The following is a 22,579-nucleotide window of genomic DNA, read 5'->3' as shown; positions in this document are numbered from 1 at the left end:
TGTGAATGGATGAATAGCATCCAACAGGCAGCTAATAAAGGGTAGCCATGGATTCGCATTACCTTCGACCTTTTTTGGAGCGCTGAAACACATTTACACAGAATAATCCAGAGATTACACAGTGGAAAATCCTTTTGGTTTTTACTACTCATAAAATATCTTTACTATATAAATGATATTATATGTGAACATAATAAGTTAACATATCTATACAATAACCATGTCAATGTGTGTGCATATATATATTATAATATTTAATGCTCTCAAGTTTTCAAATCAAGCTGCAAAGTTTCATCTCATTAAAACTCAAACTAGAGGCACCCTCTACATTCTTTCCCTGTTAGGGTTACACATGAAAACACTCAAATTAAGTACTTTAAGAAGGACATTCTTTTAACGTAGAAGAGCCATTATTTATGAAAACATTCATGACATAAGTTAATTAAACTTTTTAAAAAATACCAGTTAAAACAACGTAAGGCAAGTCAATATCAGACCCTTCGTGAAACATTACTTAGTGCTGCAGCCATTCCCTTAAAAGGCCTTTTCCCCCCACAAGTGATTCTGCCACCACTCCCCTCTCCTTCATCCACAGTGTTTGTGGTTAATCTAACACGGCACACTTTCCCACTGAGCCCAAACTTGGCCTCAAAATTATTCTCAGCACAGCACTTCAGGCAGTTACTACAATCAATAGGGGTTGACATGTGTATTGAATCTTATTGGCTATCCTTGGCTCAAACCATGAAATGTAAATGTTTATACCTTTTTAAAATTATGAAGCTTACATGTATCCCTGAGGGCCTACTTTTTAAAAGCTTAGTTCTAAAATAGAGAAAAATAAGATATTTTTAAGATTAATTATATTCTTACTCGCAGAGAGAAGGGTCTTGAGAATTATCTAGGAAACAGAACTGAGCTGCTGTGTACCAGGCCTGGGTAAATCACTTAACTGCCTGAGTCTATTTTTTCATTAGCAGAAGGAAAATAATAACATTTCCAGGCCTCCCTTACAAAACTGTCGAGATGATAAAATGAGATAATATATAGGAAAGAAGTTTTAACTATAAATCTTCAGAAAAATATAAGGTTAAAGTTGGAAGCAATCTTAGAAACAAATTGTCCAGCCCTCGTAAATTTCTAAAGTGAAAAAGCAGTTCCAGTAGAGTTAAGTGATTTATCCAAAGTTACACGGGCAATTAGTACAAAGCAGAATTCATACTTCTGTGTCCAAGTAAAAGGTAATTGTATTTCAAAAACAGTAAAATTAATCTTTAGCCATAATTTATAAACAATGTTTTAACTTGACTACTGATAATAAAGCTTCTTCTTTCCAAATTTGCCAGCATATTGGTAATTTTTCCTTATTTTTCTACTGATAGTAATATAGTTTTTGCTTAATGAAATGTCGGTAACTTTTAAATGCACCCATTTACAGTTTTCTCTCCACATGCTTTTTTCTTATGTTCATGAATTTTAAGTTTCAATTTTATTAATTAAAATGTCCACTGAGCTTCATATTTCTCTACTTAAGCTATTTTTAAAATACCTATGGAATTTAATATATGAGGGAAAGTGTTCCCTTTTAACTTTCAGGTATCTGAGAGCTCCAGTTCCAGCTATTAAAAAACAAATATTGTCTGCTATGCATGAGATTTTCACTATATCAGGTACATGGCAGGATTTTTTTTAAAAAAAAAAACATAATCATTTTTGTCCTAAGGTCTTTGCAATCTACCTGGAAAGAGAAATATATATATGATACATAAAAAACAACTAATAATACTAGGGGAAAGTTCTAGAAGAGTTTGACAGAGAGGTTGCAATTAGAATGTATTAGTCATTAAGTAAAAATCAAAGGTGTCTTTGATATTAAGTAATTAAAGGGTAGGAATTTATTAGATGTAGAAAATCTAAATACCTCTGAGCTAATGAGAAATTAATAAACCAAATATTTATGCAGAAGAATCATATTGTGTTCAAGTCCCTTTCTGCCTCCCATAGTAAGTAAATATGTGAGTAAGGCTAGTAATTTAAATCTCTGATTCTCAGGGTTGAAAGGGACTATAAAGATCGAGTGACTTTTTCTGCAATTAATGCTCTTAATGAATTCATACACACAGTATATATCTATGCACCAAGGGCTAGCATATATTCTGATAATGTCTAAATGAGGAAATACCAATTTCACAGTCTGTCACCTGAGGATGATTGCAACTGAATTTCAATTCAGTATTTAGCAAATCAAAACAAGCCCCTTGGAAACGAAGAGCAGTTGGACTAGATTACATTTAGGGTCTTTTCCAAGCTCGAGATCCTAGAACTTGGAACAAAAATTAGCTATAAAATATTCCCTGAATTTGATGAGATGTTGTTAAAATATTACATTACTGCTAAATAGCTTTTTTACTACAAGATCTATAATGCATTTGCTTCTCTTAGTCATCATTTTTGAGTGTTCGATACTGTGGAAAAAAAAGATAGATAAATACGCTTCCCTCCCTCAAGGAGTTTATACTCTTATAAAATAAGTAAAACATATGCCTAAACAGGAATCTTACAAAAAGCCATGGCAATGAGGGAAAATGAATGAAGAAATTACATCCCCCAAAGTAGGATTTCTCAACCTTGGCACTAATGACTTTTTTTTTTTTTTTTTTAATGTAAGCATTTGGTCGTTCAGTGGTAGACTTCTCAACAATACTGACATTTTAGGTTGGGTCATTTGTCTTTGTCCTGCCTTCTTGGGCACCGTAGGGTGTTTGGCAGCATCCCTGGGCTTCTACCACTAGATGCCAGTAGCAGCCCCCTCCCCAGCTGTGACAACCCAAATGTCTCCAGACACTGCAATCATTCCGTGAGAGGCAGAACTAATCCAGGCAAGAATTGCTGCTCTTAAGAACTGCAGGAAGGCTTTGTGGAGGAGGAAGCCTAAGAAGTGGTATTGAAGCTTAGGTGGTTACTTTAAGGGTCGGAGACGGACGGAAGCAAGTTGAATACAGGTAGCACAGAAACAAGGCTTTAAAAAAGCTTTGATTGTGAGAAAAAAGAATGTATATATGCATGTGTGACTGGGTCACTTTGCTGTACAGTAGTAAATTGACAGAACACTGTAGAAATAAAAATCATTTAAAAATAAAACTGAATAAAAAAAAATGCTTTGATTTAGGGAGTTTCCTGGTGGCTCAGTGGGTTAAAAGTCAGGTGTTGTCATTGCCATGGCTCAGGTTACTGCTGGGGCACGGGTTCGATCCCCAGCCTAGCCTGGGAACTCCTGCAAACTCCTGCAAGCCCAGAGCGTGACCAAAAAAGAAAGCTTCGGCTCACATACTGAGTTAGCACCTTGTCTGCTCTTTACTGGTTCCAGTTTTGTCAGAGCACAGTATTGCCTGCCTATCTCCAACATCTCTCTCACCCTTGAGAGCCTCCCTTCTAACAAAGAGAGCCAGCTTCAGGCTCAGTTCCCTCAACAGGCAACAGTGTCTGTTCCGCTTCAAAAATATAATCCTGTCTTCACTGCATATATTTTATGGTTGCCTTCTATTGGTGGAAGTGAGACTTCTTTTCTGCTTACTGTCATTACAAATATATCAGAGACCTCCAGAGAAGGTGATTTGGAGGAGAAAATAATGAGTTTGATTTCTGAGTAAATTTGAGATGGATTGAGGTGACAGCTGTACACCAGGTAGAAAAAAATACAAAAAATTCATTAAAAATAGAAAACACTTTAATATATAGTAAGGCTATGAAATACATATGTAAATAGAGCAAGAAGTAAAATAAAACAGCAGGCAGCAGAAGGTAATGGGGAAAAGTCTTTTGCTGTCTATTTTTCTCCTGCTTTCTGAAACAAAATCATTTTTATCTTTTAATGAATCCTTCTATTATTGTAAAAAAAAAATACTCTCCTTCCAGAAGTGACATCCTGGAAGTGTTATTCCAAGAATGTCACTTTAGCATAACTAGAAAAATATGAACAATATACATGTATTTTCATTCTCTTCTATCTAAAATAAATTACTTGATTTCTTAACAACTTGTCCATTTGACATTTTGGTTGAGCTAAGAAGGAGAACTTAAAGCTCTATGTTGCCTCTGAAGGATATAGAGAATTGATTTCTGCTTATTTCTGCGGAAGTTCACTAGGCAAGCTACTTGTGTCAAGTCATTATGATAAGATTCAGCATAAGTAATGCATTAACGTTGGTTGATATTGCCAACAAATTACAGTATGCAATACAAACAATTTCTGTTCCATCATTTTCAGTTTGCCTTTTCATAAAGTTAAAACATGCAGAGGAAACAAACATTTGCATAACGCCGTTAGTATTCAGATTGATTCATGACATTTCATTGTGGAACCCACCAAAACCAAGTGAACCTCACGAAACGGCAGGGCATATCTGAGAGATTTCCGTTTTGGCCACATCTATACAGACCACACATACGCTCAGTGGAAAATGATCTTTGAACTTGCTTCTACTGCAACTGCAATTTGCCCAGTGTTGCAAGAGTTTAAGGTTGGTAATAAAAAACTCCCAAGATCTAAAGAAATGATCCAGTGGATCATCACCTATTTACTATTCAACTGTTTGCAGTAACTGAGCAAAGTTACAAGGTCATGGAAGTTACACATGTTCCATTTAAAGTTAAGGCTGTTAATCAAAATGCAAATTATTACTCAATGACAAAACATTTTAAGCCAAAATGGGTCGTTGTTTAGACTGTGTGTTTTTATGTACTTCAATGAGTCATTAAAACTCTGCCATTTCAGAAGAGAAGTGTTCCTGCTGAATATTCAGTGATATAAGCAAGCGTGTAGACTTTTTTTTTAAATAACCATTCTAGTAAACTAAAAGCATAATGCAATAATTCCAGCAATATGTATGTAGGAAGTGGTGCATATGTGAATAATCGTGTTATAAAAACAGAGCATAATATTCATAATTGTTTTCATTGTTATGCACTAAATACTCATCAAAAATGAGTACTAAGTACTTGATCACCACTGATGAAGAGTATTATGAAAGCACAAAAATTACTTTCCTGAGCCGTAATATTAGGTATTCATTAGAATAAATAAACTAGTATCTAAGATTCATTTGTTTAATATTAGAAAGAGAAAAGGTATTATGTAAGTATTATAGAGTACCACTACTGGTAGAACTCAAAGAAAGTCGTGTAAATTGTATCCCCTGGTACTTGGGGTTTTGCTATTTCCTGTTCTGGCTTCCAGTGACAAAAAAGGCACCCTCCTGCCCCTTCGGTCGCTGGCTTCTTTTCTCGTGGCTGACAGAAAGCAGTGCCATAACCAGAGTTGTGCGTTCCCTCTGTTCCACACACTCTACTGCTTCCTCAACCCTTCTCCATCTCACAGAGTCTGGACCAAGCATGGGGTTTCTCTGGCTGTGAAACAGCACACAGCCTTTCTCGTCACTGTTTTATTCATCGTCAAAAGAAGCAGAAGCTCTGCTTCTTTTGCTCCCTGTTTATTGAACTCTGTGCTTAGGGGGCAAAACAAACAGCCATGGAAGGAACGACCATTTCCCCACTGTCTTGCTAGTAAGGGGACACCTAAGGCAACAACATTGAGCCTGAATGACCTTGTACCAGCTCAAAGAGTAGATGTCCAGCCTTGTAACAATATAATCATAGAATCATATTTCATATGACATTTGACAGTTGGTAAGCACATATCCCACAAATTACTTCACTCATGTAATCCTATGGAAGAGGATATCATTATGCCCATTTTCCAAATAAAGAATCCAGACACAGAACAATTAGGAAACGTAGCCAAGGTCATAAGGCTAATGAGTGGCAGAATCAAGGCATAAATCGAGGCAGTCTGGTCCCAGAATGTCCCTGTGCACACTGTACACACACACACATGCACACACACACATATATTTCCATCAGCAACACAACCAAAAGTGGCTTGAACCTATTCTTAAAAGAAATAAAAAGTAACCAACAGCACAAATTTTAATACTTCATTCTTTTTCCATACTCTGGTTTTATTTTGTTTTTGGTTTTGGTTTGAGTGTAGTCCTGGGGGAAAATCTAAATAATTAAGCTAAAACATTACCCTGCAAATCAACACAGGTCTGCACTGGGAGGAATCAACTCACCTGAGCCCCTCTGTCCCTGCACAAGTGCCAGATTTCCTTAAACCCTAGGGCCACTCTTCATTCAGAGACTAAGAAGGCACACCTGGAGGCAGGAAAGGCAAGAGTGGGGGCCTGGGACCCTTCACCCCAGTTCAGGCCCACTAATAAAATGTTGCCAGTCTAACTCCACCCTCACAGCACCCTCATCACCATCCAGCTGTGCCTGTCTGTGAATCGATTCTGATTGTCCAAAACACTGGAAAGGGCCAGAAGTAGTTTGCATCTTTATAGTCTCTCAAATTCTATGTCGCAAAATCCCCTCTGTTGGAGAGAACATCTACTCTCTAGTGGCAAAAAGCAGGATTGCATGGGTCTCTGAAAAACTCTGGAGGAACCCAGCCACCACTGTAAATCTCAAAGGATGTAAAGGACACACAAAGAAAAGGCCCATGAGGTGATGATCACGCTGGTGGGTAGGAGGATGAGCCTGGGACTACAGAGCGATGCCCTTCTGTACAGACTGTACAACGCGTATTAAAGGTAGGCTATTTCTTCTTCACTCTTTTTCTATCATTCTTTGAAGTCATGCTTAAAGAAGTGAGCCCTATCTTGTAATCATATCATTCAAATGTCATCATCATCCTCAAGCAAAACCTAAACTATCGCCCTGTACTACTCTCTCAAGCCCATCCATCTACACAGTGGCAAAAAGTGGTCTGACGAAATGAACATGTTATGCAAACCAAACACAGAAAATCAGTCGCGGGTCTATCTTTGCCTGAGAGAGATCCAGAGCAGACAGGCCCTGTTTAGACTTGTTCTGAATAAATAAAAACACAAGCAAATTAATTTAACTCTTTCATAAATAAGGTATACTTTATTACTATCCAGGGCTATAAAAAAAAACACAGCAAGACAAACACCACCTGTATAGATTTTCTTCCCTGAATGAGTCAATATTAAATGGTCAAAACTTTTTTCCCAGGGTTCATGCCATGGCTCAGCAGAAACAAATCTGACTAGCATCCATGAACATGCAGGTGTGATCCCTGGCCTTGCTCAGAGGGTTAAGGATCTGGTGTTGCCATGAGCTGTGCCGTAGGTTGCAGATGAGGCTTAGATCTGGCGTTGCTATGGCTGTGGTGTAAGCCAGCAGCTACAGCTCTGATTCAACGCCTAGCCTGGGAATCTCCATATGCCACGGGTGCGGCCCTAAAAAGACCAAAAAAAAAAAAAAAAACCTTTTCCCCCCAATACTTTCTAGATTTAGTTTACTGGTGGCATTTTCAATTGTGACCAAAATCCAGCAGTGGACTCAGCTTAGCCATATGTGCCTGACAGGAAAACAGTGAGTTAAGTCCATTAAAGAATCATAAAAAAGTTTTCACAGAAATAAATGGTTCTCCTGGATTTTTCAGTTCAGAGCCTTCTATAGAAGGGTAAAAAACCATATATTCCAACTCACTCACATTAAGATATCTCCTCTGCAGAGCAAATGGGAGAAATGAGGCTGCTTTCAACATAAAAACAACATGGTAGTTTTCCTGTTTTTATTAAATATCATGATTATGAATTCATTCCAGAAAAAGCATAAGGCAGCAAATCATGTATGCTAATACCACAAATGATCAACTGCCTACCCATAAAATCCTCTATGCGCTCCACAAGATTTTTGCAAAGGACTTTATTTGCTATTCTCTTTGAGAACCACAATATTATCTTCCCATTTAACTTGGAGATCATGGTTTCCCTCTCAATAACCCTTAAAAGAAAAAGACCTCCTCTTCCCATTCTGTCTTCTGCCACTGTGGTAAGTCACAGACCCGAAGTTTGTCAAAGAAAAACAGTCTCCCTTTTGAAAGTGAAGAAAACATTCATTTACTTTGGGTAAATTTCTTCTTTCAATCCAACCATCTGGATCTAAATGAAGGTACCCTACTTTGAACACGGGTATGCTCACCATCTGGCTACCTCAAAACAGCAATAACTTCAGGTAAATGAGGATTTTACCCTATTCTAAGCAAGCACACTCCACTGTAGGATCTTATGGCATGAGTACAGCAATCCTCTGTACTTGCCTGCTGCCCACCTACTTGAGGGAAGAGTGAGTATGCATTCTGCCTACTGGAGACAATTTACTGATGTGTGTAAACATTTCAAATGTAAGCGAATCCATTTATTTGCAGTGTTCAACAAGTGGCGAATTTCCCTTCAGCCAAATGATCAACCAAGAGTAAATGATCTACCTCAAGTGGAAGAGCCTTGGTCTCTAATGGGGAGCTTGTCCTATAACCTTTCTCTGCTGTAATATGGGAACCAAGAGAGGGAAGTTTTCCCTGTAGAACAAAACTAGGCTCCCTGCAATAGTTTATAGGGGATGAAACCTTTCAGGGGCCAAAGGTAGACAGCACATAGTGAAGTCTAATTGTCCTGCCCTGACCCAAATTATTTCTCTCAGACCTCTGAGGAGTGGGTCAAAGAATCAGATTGACTGGGTATTAACGAGGTGTTTCCACATAGATTGAGTAATGTAGACTGGATGGCAGGGCAGTACTGCTCTTTTTAAATATTTCAAGTTGCTCAGTGTGACTCCCCATTGGCAGATTAAATATTTATTTTCATTACAGAAATTATCTGGCTACTTAAATTGGCAAAAATTATGACTAACTAAAGACCAAGATATTTAATCATTAATCAAATGAAAATGTAGACTTTGCATCGATGTCCTTTTGGAAAGTATGTTTTTAAAATGTCAATTTACTTTGCACTTGGGGGACAGATCATTACCAATAGAAGTCTAACTCTAGCTGAGTCCGCGATATCAGTGTGTTTAAAAATTCTCCAAATAGCCACAGAACAGCCAAAAAAAATTAATATATGTAATGTTGACATAAATGTGAAATGTTGGATTAGATTTCCCTTGCCTTACCAACTCCAATAGAAACATCTAAGAAATTATCGTATTCACTCTGTTATTAAAGGAAAAAATAGGAACAAGGACTCTAAGAGGCTATTTAGAAATAAAAACTATCCTGGAATCTCCAGAAACACCAAATCCTATGCTGCTATTGGCATACAGAGTTTAGCCATATGTGCACCAGGTTAAACTCTTGCATCTTTGGGGGAAACTGAAGGAGAGAGTGTGAATACAAATAGGCACTAAGGTACAAGAAATCAGTTATGGGTCAAGCAGGAACATCTGGTCTTTTTAAGAGCCCTGTTAATTTGAAAGCTCTGGCCAAAACAAGCTCAACTCACCAAATATATTTAGGCATGGCTCAAAAAACAGGATGTGTTAGAAGTATTTATTTCACCACAGCAAGATTTATCAGTAATGATATGCAACTCCCACTATTGACATTTTGACATAAAATACAAACTTGCCTTCAATGCCTTTTCCCTCCAAATTTGATATGACCATGAGTTTAAAAAAAAAAAAAATCTGTTTAAGCTGTATTCTTTAGAATATGTCAAAAAAAGAGATAGAAAGGGGATTAAATTATCCACATCTGATCTTGGGAGTTTGAAACTGAATAATTTATATATTCATTTCCAGGAGCCTTTAATTATCATACAATTACTAAAGCACTGGACAATTTATTTATATGAGGTTCCTCCATAACACTCTATGTGTTTTCCCATAACACACTGAGGTTTCCCCAGCCTCTTAAGCCACATCAACTTCTTCTGAGACTTTCCAGAGACCAGGGATCAGAAAAGCAAAGTTTGAGTCCCAGCTCTCCACTGATAAACCTGCTGACCTTAGGAGCCCTGGACTGCTCTGATTCCAAGTTTTCTGCTGTTATGAGAATCACTTGAGAACAGGGGAGTCCCTGCCAGTGGCCTCATTACTAAGCTCCAACCTGCCTCTATGTCTAAGGTTGTTGATTTCATTTTTAAGTTCATTTTGGTTGTCCCTGACCCTATAGTTTTTAAGTAATCAAAGTTATTTTAAATGCAATAGGCTTGAGCAAAAAAGCAATAATCACTTGTTTATTCATTCAACAATAAGCTTGAGGGCTTACTACCATGAGACACTCATATATGCCAAGTATAGGGCTAAGTGCTTTTTAGTGCATTTACTCATGAACACTTGCAACAATCCTATGAGGATGTTATTATTATTTCCCCAAGTTAAAACTAAAATATGGGTTCTGGAGCCAAAGGCTCTAAACCCTGCTTTGTTGGCTCACTATATGACAAGTTACTTGATTTCCTGATGCCTCCATTTCTTCATCTGTAAAATAGGGAGTGTTGATAGCACCAATCCCATAGGATTCTCGAAAGACTGAGTTTAATACAAAATGCTCATTAAGCACTAGAGGTAGTCATTGTCAGGAACTGGTGACCTAGATTAATCAGATTACTCAAGACTTCACCACAGGTAGAGTTGCAGCTGGGATTTGAACCCAGTTCTGTTGGACTCTGAAGCCTGAGCTCTAAACAAGTGATGAAAGTCACAGCCTCTCAAAAAAAAAAAAAAAAAAAAAAAAAAAAAAAGAGGAAGAAGAAAAAGAAACAGAATCCTGCCCAAATCTAAAAAAGCATCCAAGACACTCACTAACAAGACATTTGAGACTGTTAGCTTTCCCCCCTTTCACCACTGGAGTTATTTCCAGAGGTAGTAACTCATGAACAAATTAGAATCACTCAGTGTTAGGAGAGAGCTGGCAGCACCAGCAGGAGCACTTCTCCCTGGCACTGGCCATATCAGCCACCACCCTTACTTTGCCACTGGGACTGGCTCTTGCTGCTCAGAATCTCAACGTCCAGTTTGGTAAAACTTCATGAGGCCAAAGCCTAGCCTCTGCTGGCCTGGGGCGGGTGGGGTTAGATTTTTGCCCTGCTTACCCTATCCTGACATCTTCCAGGGATATGCTACTGCCCTAGCCTCTGGTACTCACATATTTTTCCTGGACGGTAACCTGACAGGCTTTTGATGTCACCCTGACCTGGCATCGCTCAGATTATGAATTACCCTTAAAAAAAAAAAGCTGGCTGAGGAACTTTGACGGGGCTGGGGTCCCAGACTAGAGGAGAAGTGGCATTTGGCACAGGTGAGTTTGTGGAGTTAGCTGCAGTAGGAACCAGGTGTCTGGGAGACCGTGAGAGTTCTGAGGGATGGTCCTATCCCACTTTCCCTTCCTTCCCCCATCCCTTGCTTCCAGTGTCGGAAGCTAGCGGGTCCCAGAGGTCGGCGGCTGCCCAGCGGTTTAGAGCAGCCTGGTTGGGTGGGGCGCAGCCGGGCACCGCCTCCCTCCATACCTTCTCTCCCCGTGGAGCACGTAGGAGCTGCGGAAGAAGCCCAAGAGCTCGTTCTCGATCAGGGCGTTGTAAATGATCTTCAGATTGTAATTCCTCTGCGCGTCCAGGGTCCTATTCAGCACCACCACCAAGACCTGGGTTTGCGGGTAGAGGAAAAAGCCGGCCACGGGGACTGCCCCAGCCACCCGGTCCTCGGCCACCTGCACCTTCTCGACAGCGACCCGGGAGGCATGCAGCACGACGTAGCGAGTAGCGTTCCGGCATGCGATCTCCACGTTGACCTCCCCGGAGAAGGTGAAGTTCTCCATGAAGGCGGTGAGCATCAGATTGTAGTGTAGCGGCTTGAGGTGGCCCGACAGGCGCAGCTGAGTCCATGGCTGCCACTGTTCTTGCTCCTCCTCCGACGGCGGCTGGGCAGACGGGGTCTCAGGAGTGTCCTCCCTGCCTGCCCCGGGCTGTGAGGAATCTCCGCCAGCGTGGTGGTCGCGCCGTGAAGAACCCGGAAGGCTCTCGTTGCCGCCGCGCGCTGGGAAGCCCGCGGGGCCGCCGTCGGCACCGGGCGGTATGCTTGCCCCACACTCGTCGAAGCGCAAGCTGAGCAGCACCGCGAGCATAGTAACCGCAAGCAGCGCCACGATGGACACGGCGAAGGCCAGCACTAGCCGCTTGTGCACCGTAATGTGGCGCTCGGTGGTGCGGGGTCGTACCCCCACGGAGTCCGCCCACGGGTCCGAGAGCCCCCTGCCGCCGGCCCGGAGCGCGGCGTCGTTCTCCCCCATCGTGGCCACGAAGGGTGAGCTGCTCTTCTTAGCCCCCTCCTCCTCCTTCTTCTTCTTCCTCTTCTTTTTCTTCTTCTTCTTTTTCTTCTCCTCCTCTTGTTCCCCCCGCTCGCCGTCCAGGGCCATCACACCGCCGCCGCCTCCTCCTCCCCCGCCCCCTCCGGCACCCCCCGCGGGCGGGCCACTCGGGCCACAGCCAGCGCAGGCATCAGAGAGCGCACGCGGACCGAGGGCGCAACGCCAGCTGGGACCCTGGGGAGACTGGCCCGTGTTCTTTTAAGACGGGCTCTGGCTGTAGGCGACTGCAACCTCGGCGCCCCCCATCAGCCCCGCCTCTCTCCGGATACCAGCGGCCGAGGTGCGGGGCGGCGAGCTCTGGGACGCGCCCAACTTGGAAAGCGTCTCACTCTCCCAACGCGCGCTACTTCTCCAGCGGGCGCAGGGCTCAGGGGCACATGCCGCCCCCGCCCTTGTGCGCTTGCGGCTCCCAGCTAGCAGTCCCCAGCACCGAGCTTTCGCCTGGCTTTCCGCGGGAGCCTTCCAGCGGATTCTTGGCTGGCAAGGACGGGGGAGCGAGGGAGAGGGAAGTTAGGGCTGCCGATTTTTCTCCCCACTCCAGCGGCGGCGGCGTTCAGTCCTCTGGGTGTGATGTACTCCCAGCAGCTGCGGCAGCGGCAGCGGCGGAGGTGCCCGAGCCATGCACCCCGTAGCCGGGGACAAGGGAATGGCCAGGAAAAAAAGACCGGGGTGAACCAGCCGGGTGAAGTCCCAGGGCCGCAGAGCTGCGCGGGGAATCTGTCCTGGAGAAGCCTTCTCCGCCTGCCTGGACACTTTAAGCAGTGGTGGCGGCAAACAGCGTGAGATTGCAAACCGGACAGCGAGCCTCCCTGGTTCCGACGTTGCACTGACCTCTGGAGATGACAAGTGAGCAAGAAGTGTCCGGCCGGGCCATCCCCCTCAGGTAGACGAAGCTCCGGGTTTGCTCTGTATCCCCGTGGGGAGAGCCGGAGTGCGTGTGTGCGAGTGAGTGTGCATGTGTGTGCGTGAGCATATATACACAGGCTCCAGGTCTAGATTGCCAAAGCTACTCTGGCTGCATTCAGGGACTGAAACTCCCCAGAAAGGCAAAGGAGAGAGCGAGAGAGCGCGAGGAGGCAGGGAAGGCGGGAGGGAGGGGAGCGGCTGAGCGGCAGAGGCAGGCACTGGGAGATTAGAGAGCTTTTCTCCGCTCTGTCACACCAGACACCCACAGCCACAGAGGGGGTTGCTGAGCCGCCTGCAAGAAGTACATTGTAAATCTTCAGCGCAACAAGCCCCGCAGTCACCCCTCTTCCCGACTCTTTAGCCCCACTGCGCCTCCCGGGAGGAGCAGTTAGAGCCTTTGGCTATTAATGCCAAGAGGCAAAGGAAGATCCTGCTGGGGAGATGTAGCTGTCTCAGATTTCACATCAAGCTCGCCAGAGGATTGGAAGGACTGTATGTAAATTGAAATAAATTCTCCAGAGCCTGACTACATATATTATACTGTGTGATGTGTCCAGGTGTGCAGTATTAAAATAAGGGTTAGCAAGGAAATATTAGAATCCGCCGGAAGTAAAGACTAAAGATGTTTTTTCCTATCGAATAATTTCTATTTTTAGGTTGAGGAAATGATTAAAATATAATACCTAAAGTGTAATATTCAGGACTAAAAACTTGAGACTGAGAAAAGCTGGGGACATGAGCCCCATTACTTGAGATTCTGTGATTGGTCAGTTTTTCACTTCACCCAGCCACAATGACTTTTTTGCAGTTTTCAGTGTTACCATGAAAATTGTTTCAACTGCTTTAGATTATCAATAGGAATTGTGCTGACAGCAGGATCATCCAAACAGGTTCATAGACCATTGGCTGGTTATGGATTCTTGTCTAAGTTTGTAGAAGTTTGAAATTATAACGCAGAGTAGGTATGAGTATATGGGATATCCAACCTATAGAATCTGTGTGAAAAACTCTAATTGGAAAAATATTCAGAAGACAGCCACCCCAAAAGTAACAGTTCAGAGGCACAGTCTCTAGTTTTTAATGAAACAAAGTGTGATAGACATGAGTCTTTTTTTTAGGGGCAGAATAAAAAGAGAATGAAGTAATTCCTTTTTACACATTTCTTTCATATCTTCAAATCTTGAAGGCATTAAAAAAATCATGTCCATAATTGTTTTTCTTACAAAAAGGAATATTTAATGTCACTGGCTTTGGAGTCCTGAAAATAGACTTTAAAATATTATCTTTTGCTTTAACAGCATGACCAAAGAGAAGAGCCCAAATATGCATCAACTTCAGCCTGAAAACCACAGCCCTGAACATTGAAGCTCTTTGCCATTTATCCCCACATGGGATACATTCCCAATGCTGTACATTCTAAATGTCCATTTGAATCATTTATAAATGATGGTAAAAAGATGAACCTGGGTTGTTTTTTTTTTGTGTGTTTTTTTTTTTTTAAAGCATGTTGTATGTGGGCCGTTAGCAACAGACCAAGGGAAATGCCACATTCTGTTCAAGTTACTTTTTTCTGCTCTGTTTTTAAATCTCTGTGCTCTTGCTGTCCATATGTATCTGCCTGTAAGCATTTTAGGAGTGGAGAGTTTGTTTTCACCAAATCAGGAAACCTGTAGTATAGGCAGGCAAAAACAGCTGTGTGACTATTAGCAGCTCTCTAAGCTTCTCTGACTTTAGGATACTAGTCTGGCAGTTTGAGATTTTTGATCTAAAGTCCATGGATTCAACTCATTTGGATTAGAAGAGGGATTGGAACCACCTTCACCCCCAGAAGTTAGGGAACCACTCCATAATCTCCATGAAGAGGTTACCCACTTTCTCTAAAATGATAGTAGTCAAGAAAAGATTCAAAGAAGGCTTGTTCAAATCTTTGTGTTTTATCCATGTAGTTTTGAAGATTACAAGGCAACTCTCAAGAATTTCGGAATTAAAGAATGTATTTACCAATTAATAAAGCCTCTATTGGCTGTGATTCAGTTAGTGGATGGTTATTTCTGAGACCGTAGAGTGGACACAAGCTTACCAACCTGGAGTGAACACAACTCATTAAAACACTGATTCCCCTAAAATGTAACTTTACCCAATTAATTCAATATCAGGGTCAAGTGGGTATTTCTTCTTTTCATATCAGTGTTATAAAAGGTCCCTCCTTTTTTAATTTCTGAAAGTATATAACCTACCCCTGAGACGCAAACACTCTGGCATAATACCATTTTAATGTTACTTTTTAGAGAGTGTCTATCCTACCCTCCTCAAACCAAAACAAAAAAGGCAAAATATCAAATGGCATACCTAACAAAAAAGTCTTAAAGAGATGGCTCACTAATATTCCTATGAAGAAGTTTCTTTCAGTATTGTAGATGACTAAATTGGAGTTAGTTTGACTTTGCCAATGCTAAAGCCATGCAGGGGAATAAGACTTCCCAAAGTGCCTGTTGCTACTCGCAGAAATACATTTATTGTTGGGAGAATCTATGATTATTTTCCTTAGCTAATATGTCTTTAAAGCCATTTTTTGCCATATTTGATTTAGGGGCTTGTAAAAGTGAAAACAATCTGAGTATTTAATATACGTAAGGCCAAAAAGAAGTTAGTAATTAAATCTACACCTAGGTCCTATGAATAATCAAACTGAACTACTTTTAGTGAATGTGCACAGTCTTTACTCTTTGATTGTTTACACTTGAAGTGCTGTTTTTCTTTTCCCACTGGTTTGTATGTAGAGGCACAGCTCAAGTGTCCTTTTATTCTCCGCCCCTTCAAATGTGATTAGCACTTCACATCCAGAAGCATCCTAGCTCTGAAGAAAGAACTAGAGACTAATCTGCCTTCACCTCCCTACGTTAGCCTGACCTGCTTAACTGACTCAGTTTCTTGCTTTGTTAATGTGCAGGGGTGAGATGGACTAGATAACCTCATATCTCTTCCAGTTCTCAAAATCTGTGAAAGAAGTTCCAATGCTAATACCCAGTCTCTATGCGCTCAGGGATTTTTAATTAATCATCTCCATTGAGAAGGAACAAATAATCAATTAAAAACTAAAAGTTGAATGGGTAAAGAGACTTTATAAAAAAAATACACTACACTAGCAAAAGCATATGAAGGAAAGAAAATAACGCCTGCTTACTTGGCAGGAAAAACAGGACTGATGTATTTTGTGAGAGGGATGTGTTCCTGAAGACCCCACCTAATGGGAGACCAATGCTGACAGTGAATGATGGAAGTCTGTGTTCACCAGCTAAAGTGGTGCTGCCAGCTGACACTAAAAGCATTTTGATATTTGAGATTGTGATAACTTGAAATTTTTAATTGAGGAGAACTCACAATATTACAAACTATATTTTTATAATAGATAATTTCAAACTTTCATACCATTTGACCACTGCATCTGTTGACATTGTTAATGGATTTCATACAAGAAATACCCTCCTGGAGAGAACATTCCTCAACATCTTAAAGATGGAAAGAGGAGGACTGTTGAAAAGTAGCCATACTTGGGACAGTGCAATTTAATAATGTCTGTAGTTTGCCAGCTACAGTTAACACCTTGATTTCACTGTTACTTATCTGACTTCTGTTTATTTTAAAAGATTAATCTAAATTGTTCTATATCTAAATTTGATTATGTCTTCTTTTCTCACATAAGAATCTGTGAAATTATAAAGTTATTTTGAAAGGAAAGCATCCTCTAATCTGTTAATATATTCTACCTGATATTAGGCCTAGAAAAGTCTCATAAGTACACTTAAAAGCAAAATAAACAAGTGTTACAGCATTAAAAGGGCCTCTCCAGATGGCAAATATAAGAAAAAGCATAACCAGATATCCATAATGTCATTCCCAATTCTAGATTTAACTGTTCTCTCCAGAGAGGAGAGGATTGGGATCTCAAAAAAGTTGTATTGTTATTTGAGGGTTCTAATGCTAGGTTAGTTAAAACTCCTCAGTGTTCACTGTGAGCTCTTTGGTTTATGATCTCAGTAAGAAAGCTTCATAAAAAGGCAAAGAATGCATCGTGGAAATGTTTACAGTTTCTTCATGAGACCTGCAGACATGACATAAACCAAATTCTGAAAGCAGAACAGAAACTGGGTAACTTTCTGAAGATGTTTCCATAAAACTAGTCGATTTGCCTAGTAGCTCAGAAAATAGAAATAGTATCCTGGTATAATTTTTTACCATGAATTTAAGTTGTTTAAATCCATGTTTCTAGATAAATATGGCAGGAAGAAAATAATAATAATAGCTAAGATTTTTCAAGGGCTTACCTCACCACCAAGTATTTGTCTAAGCACTAGATGGTATCTTATTTAATCATGAAAACAACCCCATCACGTCAATGCTGTTATTTCTCCCATTTGACACATGCGGAGACTGAGGCTCAGCATGATGAAGTACCTTGCCCAAAGTCATTTAATTAGTAGAGCCAGAATTCCAAACTCCGTCATCTGTACACTGAACCATTATGCTATAGTACTTCCTGCAGGGTAAGCAGATGTAAGCTATCTACTCAAATAATTGATATTTGCTGCATAAATTAAGTCATTGCCAGGCAAAGTGCTGGAGGTCTAGCACTGAACCCAACAGTTGTGATTCCCCCCATCATTGGAGGGTACAGTGCCTGCCCCAGAAGTGCTATGTGAGTGTTTATTAAATGAAATGAGTGAGTAGAGAAAATGTAGTATGACCCTGAACAGAATAATAATTACAATTTTGTAATGATAGGAAGAAAAAAGGAGAGCATGATTTATCCCTGATTGAGAACTAAGTAGTTGAAGAGTTGACCACAGCTTATTTCATTCTGCAGATCAAGCAGTTTATATGCCTTAGAAATCTTACCTCCTGAATGCATTAAGCAATGTATCTTTGACCCAGGGTTATGTGACAATTCAGATTTACATGATTTGAATACTGCCGCACCTCTTTCAAACCATGAAAAGTATCTGCTTCAAATGTACACTTATACAGATATTAATGTATACCCTCATAAAGACATAAAATACCCTGTTATATTTTTTCCATAAAACTCCTGTTGTTTCTTCTAATGCAGATTTTTCCCTTTTCTGCCTAATTATTCACTCTTCTTCTATGTAATAATAAAACATATTATCTTTTAAAACCTACACTTACTAGACATACACAGATAGACATTTGTTTGATATATAAATCTGTATCACTATAGCTTTTTAAATGAGGTAATTACATAGTATATTGTATACCTCAAAGTTGCTAAGAGACTAGATCTTAAATGTTCTCACCACAAAAGTAAAATGATAATTATGTGACATGACAGAGATGTTAGTGAATGCTACAATGGTAATTGTGTTACAATATATAAATTATCAAATCAACACATTTTACACCAACTTATATGATGTTATGTCAGTTAAATCTCAATTTAAAAAATAAAGGATAAAATTAATTCATTAAATGGGGTAATTACAATATCTTCTTAAATTTGAGTAGCAAATGATCATTGTAAATGGGTTGATAAAGACAGTTCAGTAAATAGGGTGGTTTTTCTCTTTTAGATAATGAATTGTTGCTAATCTTGAGTTTTTGAAAGCTGATTTTGATCTATGGTGTTTTTTATTTTTAACAATATAAAATATATAATATAGTTTTACTGAGTCAGTATTCTAGTCAAAGACATAGTCATTTCTGAGTGAAAAACATTTTCTGTTAGAAAATATTTCACTATATAGTATATACATATTGCACAGTAACAGTAAAAATTAAAATGGACTCTTTTTTCAACTCATTGAATTCCTACTTTGAAACCAAGGGAAAAAAAAAAAACAAATTATAGTATTTCCCGTGTGAATTTTAGACCTGTGTGTGAATAATGGCATCTCTTAATCATGAACTGAAGAATAGCTTCTTTGAGGGGCTCTGTACCTCCTTCTTGCTTATTCCCAGAGATGTTTGCCAGGGAAGACCCAGTTCCTTCCACCATATGGCATTGTAAGTAAGGATCCTCCCTGTCTCTTTACTTTCAGGGTTATAATAAGGCTATGCCAATGTGATAGCAGGTATTTTTTCCTTCTCTGTACACAGTTTTCTGAGAGCATCTCCCCATTCATATCTAGGAAGTACTCTCCAGGTGCCTTGAAAATTAGGTGAAATAGGTATTTGGGATCCTGGAGTTAGCTTTGGAATTCAAGCAATTAGACTTTGGCTAAAATGACTTATTCCTGGTGGTTTTAAAAAAGTTATGCATGTGTTATTACTACAAAGACAAGCATACGTCAGAGATATTGGAGGTCTAGTTCCAGATTTTAAAAAAAGAGAGAGAGAGAGAATATCGCAATATAGCAAATCACAGAAGCATACAAAATTATGTTTAGGAGTTCCCATCATGGGGCAGCGGAAACGAGCCCAACTAGGAACCATGAGGTTGCAGGTTCAATTCCTGGCCTCACTCAATGGATTCAGGATCCAGCGTTGCCATGAGCTGTGGTGTAGGCCGCAGTGGCTTGGATCTGGCATTGCTGTGGCTGTGGTATAGGCCAGCAGCTATAACTCCAATTGGACCCCTAGCCTGGGAACCTCCATAAGCCGTGGGTGTGGCCCTAAAAAGCAAAAAAAAAAAAAAAAGGTGTTTACATTATACTATAATCTATTAACTGTGCAATAGCATTATGTCTACAGAAATACATATTCTAATTAAAAAATACCTTATTGCTCAAAATTGCTAGCCATCATCTGAGCCTTCAGCAAGTCGTAATCCTTTTGCAACAGTAACACCAAATATCACTGATCACCGGTCATCGTAACAAATATAATAATAAGGGAAAAGTTTGAAATATTCTGAGTGGTGTGGTTTCAAATGTGACACAGAGGCACAAAGTGAGCAAATGCTGTTGGAAAAATGGTGCCAACATACACGGGGTTGCCACAAACCTTCAATTTGTAAAAAAACATAGTATCTGTAACAATAAAGTGAAGCATAATAAAACAAGATATGCCTGTATTAAAAGTCTAAGTATATCATTTTGCTATAAATATTATGTTAAAGTTTTTTAAACATTTATATTAAGAACATTAAGAGCCAGGCACTATATAAAACATAAAAAAGAAATGGTCATAATTTATAATCATACAATGATTGTAGAATCTACACATGGAATAAAAAACTTCCCTACAAAATAACTACACAAAAATAGCCAAACTGCTGCCTCTTTTGAGAATATAATCAGCTGCTTGATTAAAACCTTTTTTTTTACTCCAAAATAGTCTATAGGAAGAAAGCAACAAACGTGAATATGTATATTTTGAATTACTAGTGTGTTAAAACTTGGATGATCATTTCATGAAATGGGTTTCTCATAATAGGATTTAGTATAAAAGTTGCCTGTGATCTTCACTTTTGTCACTTTTCTCTTTAGTGCCACCTTGTGGGTTAGCCAGTAACAATAAATATAGAGGGGTTTGAGTTTGGGTTTTTTTTCTTTTCTTCTGCTGTATTAAAGCTAGTCGTAGGAAGTAGTGTAGTAAAACTCAGATGTGAAGCAGTTGTTTTGCTTTCTCAGAGAAGCAACCACTTCACTAGAAAATATTTGCCATAATACTGCAGTTGGCCATTCCAGACAACAGAACCGTTTCTCAGAGATTGGAAATATTGGAATCTACACAAAAATCGATGTTCATTTACAGGATAATCACCAAACTTATCTTGGATAACACAAGTGGCAAGCTCTGACTTGTGATTTTTTTCCATAAGAAAAATGTTTTCTTAACTCAGTATTATCATTTCTACAATAGTGTCCCTTGAGAATTGATTCTGGATGATTCAAAATGCTGCTGAATTCTGTTTAGAAAAAAAAAAAAAAACGGCTCCTATATCTGATTTAGTCTTGTTTGCAGCTCACTTCTAACAACAGATTGAATTTGCATTGCGTTCCCTTACTCAGCTTATTTTTTAATTATGATGCTGCAGTAATAAGGAAGTAAGTACAGTATGTTGAAAGCTTTCTTTTATTGGGAACACACAGGAAGTGTGTTATATATTCCCTAACAACCTCTATATATTAGAGATGCTATAATAACCTTTTGAATAGCTAGGAGTTCCCTTGTGGCACAGTAGGCTAAGGATCTGGCATTGCCACTGCAGTGGCTTGGGTCACTACTGTGGTGTGGTTTCAATCCCTGGCACAGGAACTTCCATATGCCCTGGGCATGGCCAAAAATAAATAAGTAAATAACTTTTGAAGAGCTAAACAAAAAAGGAATAGTTTCTCCTCTTTAAAACACCTAAACATGTTAGAATTTATAGCTAAGGTTTTTTTGGTATGATGAAGAAATAAATTTTTAAATTGCATTTATGGAATCATTTCAGAGCAAGTGAAAATCATGTGTAATGTGGTCACTTTGCAGGTGTAAATGTCCATATCTGAACTCCTCCTTCCCTATTAGGAGTTGAAGGTTGTACCATGTGTTATTCAAAAAGTAATTTTCCCTGGATGTGCAATAAGGCCTCAGATTTGACCTATAACCTGAGTGTTATAAACAATCAGTTATCTATGCTGGAAGCACACTACCGCCAACAAAAAAAATTTAAGTGTTATTAAAGGCTTGCTAAAATCTTGGTATGGAACCAAAAGAGCCAAACGTTATCAGTATGTAAGGCTGCAAAAACCTAGGAATTTAACTCCCCCATCATTTTTTTTTTTTTTGGTCTTTTGTCTTTTTTTTTGTTGTTGTTGTTGTTGTTGCTATTTCTTGGGCCGCTCCCGCGGCATATGGAGGTTCCCAGGCTAGGGGTTGAATCGGAGCTGTAGCCAACAGCCTACGCCAGAGCCACGGCAACGCCGGATCGTTAACCCACTGAGCAAGGGCAGGGACCGAACCCACAACCTCATGGTTCCTAGTCGGATTCGTTAACCACTGCGCCACGACGGGAACTCCTCCCCCATCATTTTTAACTTGAATAAGCTTTATGCTTTGTCTCTAAACCTAGTAAATTGTGTTTTCCAATTCAGGAAATGTATTTTCATTATCTATTTTTACACTCTTCGATATTTGAATTTCTCCATGATATTCTGACACAGAGCCAGTTCCCATGGATCTGGTACAGGAGCAAATTAAAAGGTGCCTTAGAATAACATTCAATCTGCAGTCCTCCACTTAACCTTTGCATGGCTACCATCGAACAAGACAGTGCTCTTGGACCAGGGGAAGGGCTTTCTAATCTGGGGATCGGCAAAAGTTGTGACTATTTTTCCACTTATGCTTCGACTTCAGCTAATTAATAATAAAAGTGTGGCTTTCTTCAGTTTAAGCTGAATAAACCGCTGTGTGGTACCATCCACAGCATTCCTTGGACACCTGAGCTATTGCAGGGGCTAGGCACTGTTGGTTTTTTTTTTAGTTTAACCCCAGGGA

At 39.9% G+C, this 22,579-nt stretch overlaps 1 protein-coding gene across 1 annotated transcript in view; it reads right to left on the bottom strand.

Annotated features, from left to right (window-relative positions):
• The window catches only part of TRHDE (thyrotropin releasing hormone degrading enzyme), a 382,857-nt gene extending 370,577 nt beyond the window's left edge, over window positions 1–12,280 (bottom strand). The window contains exon 1 of the mRNA XM_047787208.1: window positions 11,376–12,280. Within this exon, the coding sequence (XP_047643164.1) occupies window positions 11,376–12,280 (905 nt within the window). The remainder of the gene's footprint in view (window positions 1–11,375) is intronic.
• Window positions 12,281–22,579: the final 10,299 nt, after the last annotated feature.

This window comes from Phacochoerus africanus, chromosome 7, assembly GCF_016906955.1.
Source record: "Phacochoerus africanus isolate WHEZ1 chromosome 7, ROS_Pafr_v1, whole genome shotgun sequence".
Lineage (NCBI taxonomy): Eukaryota > Metazoa > Chordata > Mammalia > Artiodactyla > Suidae > Phacochoerus > Phacochoerus africanus.
The sequence above is the reverse complement of the archived record's forward strand: the minus strand, read 5'-3'. Positions and strand labels throughout refer to the sequence as shown.